This window comes from Humulus lupulus, chromosome 1 (genome assembly GCF_963169125.1).
Source record: "Humulus lupulus chromosome 1, drHumLupu1.1, whole genome shotgun sequence".
NCBI classification, from domain to species: Eukaryota; Viridiplantae; Streptophyta; class Magnoliopsida; order Rosales; family Cannabaceae; genus Humulus; species Humulus lupulus.
Genome location: NC_084793.1, coordinates 21,828,968 through 21,832,772, shown reverse-complemented (window position 1 = coordinate 21,832,772; position 3,805 = coordinate 21,828,968). Strand labels below are relative to the sequence as shown.

Genomic DNA, 3,805 nt, shown 5'->3' with positions numbered 1-3,805 from the left:
TCTCTAATAATAGGAAAATCATTTGGGCGTAATAAAAAATATGAGAATAAAATCAAATGTAATATAAATACATTAAAAATTTAATAAAATAAAAGCAGTTCCTTCTACTCGTGGACAAATAACCATTTCACTAAAATAATTGAAAAATTATTCCATTATAATAGTTATTGTAATGTGTTAAAATAAGAGTCAACAAAAAATAAAATGAAATAAATTATTTTCTCTTCAGTTATATTCTTCTTTTCCCAACTAAAGATCGAATAGTGTGGTACAACACAGTCGTACAGCTTTAATGCAGTTTTAACTCACCGCCCAACAGTTGAACAGAAACAAATGAGTTATCTAATATATGAAAGGAGAAATTGCCAGACACAATTATCTGAGCAAAGAAACAGAGATAATTGAGTCAAAAGTAGAGGTTTTTCTCTGGTTCACACTCAATAAATGACCACGGCATCAAACTTCATAAACTACCCGACAAAAAGTCTCAACATAAATTTGTGAGTATACATTTATATTAATATATAGAGAGGTTTAACTAAAATCCCCTTCAACCGTTTCATAAACAAAAGGAGAAAAGTATATAATCACAGTCCTCCAAAAGGCCTATATTTGCTTCTATTTATACATGAGCATATAAGCCTACAGTAACCCACAGACCACCACAGGTCCTTGTCCTCAATGGTACCACTTGCAGCTTCAACAGATATTATGAAGAAATGCAGTGATGCACTAACCAAAATTCTACCTAAAGTGATATCTCTTTACCAGATTGAATGCTTTATTCCAAGACCATTGCACGTCAATATAAGACCCTTGTAACGGTTGAGATACTCCTGCAGGTGCAGCCAACAAATGAATGAAAGATTAGAAGACCATCTTGGAGAGAATCGGCATATGAAGAGGATTTGAGCTGAGGAATAGACTCTTACAATTATATTGTAATCATAGACATACTGCATTCCATTCTTGTCATATTCTAACCTCTTTACAGGATCACTCAAAACTGTTTGACAAGTTAAAAACGAGACACATTAGTTCAATTAATATTCCTATGAATTCAAACTCAAATTCTGAATCCAAACATGTGAAACACATGATTTACATCATACACGAATAGATAGATACATGCAGATATGCACCTTGAAAAACATAGAAATAAAACAAATATAATGGCCTTACAACTAAGCTCATCAGTCTATTATCATTTCATGTTGATAATTGATATGATGAGCCAAGTAGCTTTAAGAACATGGCCTTCAATTGCAAATCATCACTACTCCCTCAATAAGCCTACCACATGTCTTTAGATCCTCTTCTTATGAGTCTTATCCAGAAAAAGGGCACAGTATTCACACATTTAAGCTCGCAATGTAACTGCACTTCTCGCCTTAACCTACAAACTACAATATTTGAGGAGCAAGAAACTAAAAAAATGCTACATAGGTACCTAAGAGGGACTCGAAACTCGAATCTTCTGAGAGAAAGCACATGCCAAATCGTTTGAGCTACCCCTCCTGGACTTTAAGCTCTCAATATAAGCACCAATGTTAAGTGAGAGTTGATTAGGTGGCTTTGGAATGATTACACTAATCTATTATTGTTGGCTAAGATCTTTTTATACAAATAATGAGTTCAAGTATTTAACTACATAACCAACAGATCATGGATTTCAATGTGGACAGAAAACTACTGTCACATTCATATGGATGAGTAAAGGTAATCTATTTACTATATTGCATTCATTTGATCATAAAGAGAAATCCAAGACTCCAAGTATCTAATCCCTACTTTGAAGAACTTTAAAACCCCAAACCAACAATGGCGAGCATCAATTCAATGTGATCGAGGACCCTAGAATCATGGTATACAAGCATATCCAACTCATATCAGAAACAATGGATGTGAATTCATTTTGGTGAATCAGCCTCAATCATTCCAAATTGATTATTTACATATTCCAGAGGTAAAAGAATCTGTTTATAATACTAGGATGTGTATTAATGTCACTATATTCAATAGCTAAATGATACTCGTGTAATAATACATGGCAAACAATGATGTATGAATCATAGTATACTTCTATACAAGTAGTTTGTGATCATAGCTTCAACTTACTATCGCATCATCTGCAGGTCAAAAACTACTTTTACACAACATTTTGAAAAGCTACGTGTGGTTTACACATGATCATTCTCATTACAAAACCAGAACTCGAAATGATTCCCCTATAATTTCCTGATAGTACCCTACTCAGAGCACATCTACTGATACTTACATAATCCTAGCTGACCAAAATGATTCAATAATCTATGGTAAAACCTTGACTTAAAAAATTAATGTCAGGGCAAATAAAAATGACCAGGCCACAAAGAAACAATCTCCTCATAATTGGTAAGCATGAACTATAAAGGATCTAGTCGAAATAGAAAATTAGGAAGAGCAATAGTACTGTAGAACCGTGGTCATAGACATAGCATAGTGATACTTCACTTCTTCTTTCACAAAGAATAGGTACCAAGTTCAAATTCCCTTCCCCAACATAGAAAAAAACAGTAGTGTAGGGCCACTCTGGCTCTCAAAAGGATGAATGAATGAATGTTGTATCAGACAAAATAGCTACAATAATTTGTCATCATCTATATGTAACGTACTGAAACTAACTCAGTTTAACAAAGCACCTACAAAATTTCTACAGATGCTACTCACAGTAAACATGCAGCATCTTTCAAACACCAAAATAAAAACTTTGCTTTGCTTCTTCATATCTTCTACCTATTAGCAGCTACACCAAAATAAAAAACAACCATGAAATGGTATAATAAACCTCAACAATCAGTGTGGACCAGCAAACACAGGAATGGAAAAAAGAAACATAAACCAACCTTGATAAGCCTCGTTTATTTCCTGAAATCTGGAAGTGGAACTGTCCAGGTCCTTCTGCTTATCCGGGTGCCATTTCTGCACAATACTCAAACACAAATAATAATAATAAATAAAAAAGAGGGCAACCGATTAAAGTGGGGCAAGTTTAGGAGAAAGAAAAAGACAAACCAGGGCAAGGCGTATGTAGTTTGATCGAATCGCATCGTCCGTAGCATCATAACCCACTTCCAATATCTTGTAATAATCCTTTATATCCATTCACATTCCAAAAATAATAATAAAAAAATTAATTCTTTCCTTGTTGTCTTCAAATAACATAACTTCAATTCGATAGAAAAAAAGAAGGTGAACCTTGGGTTTGGAAATGGATGAGAAGAAATCAAAATTAAGGTAAGAATCTTGGTCGGCGTTGGGTACATTGTTGTCGTTGTTGGTGGTGGAGGCGTCGTCCCACATCCTCATCTTCTTTATCTTCTTCTAGCTCGAGTACGTTTTCTGGTTCTACTCCTTAAGCAGCGCTAAATAGAGAAACAGAGGGCAAGTTTAGGAAGGTAATTGGATGAGACTTGCTGACTCTGGTTGGAATAATCTCCAGTAGTACTCTGGTTGGTTCTACTATTTCCTGTGTCTAACACGAGCCGCGTATAGTATACCTATACCCCTCTCTTTTTTAACTTTCTTTAGCAAATTTCATATTACATGCATAATAACTTATTAAATTTTTTTAATATGTGATGATAATTTCTTATCCCAAATATATATATATATATATATATGATAATTTCAAATTTTTAGATAAAAATACCCCTAATATCGAAATTGCATCAAAAAAATATCATTTGGGATAATAATCAAGTTTTCATGATTGCATCAAAATAGCATGTACCATCGATTTTGCATCAAAATACTATCGATTTTG

The 3,805-nt window shown here is 33.8% G+C and overlaps 1 protein-coding gene across 1 annotated transcript; it reads right to left on the bottom strand.

Annotated features, from left to right (window-relative positions):
- Positions 1 to 487: 487 nt before the first annotated feature.
- On the bottom strand, positions 488 to 3,540 carry LOC133788843 (uncharacterized). Its single transcript, XM_062226465.1, has 5 exons — positions 3,238 to 3,540; positions 3,055 to 3,132; positions 2,886 to 2,961; positions 933 to 1,006; positions 488 to 836 (listed from the first exon to the last, which is right to left on the bottom strand). Exons 1-5 carry the CDS (start codon positions 3,346 to 3,348, stop codon positions 765 to 767), a joined length of 411 nt encoding a protein of 136 aa, XP_062082449.1. The 5' UTR covers positions 3,349 to 3,540; the 3' UTR covers positions 488 to 764.
- Between the last annotated feature and the right edge of the window lie 265 nt (positions 3,541 to 3,805).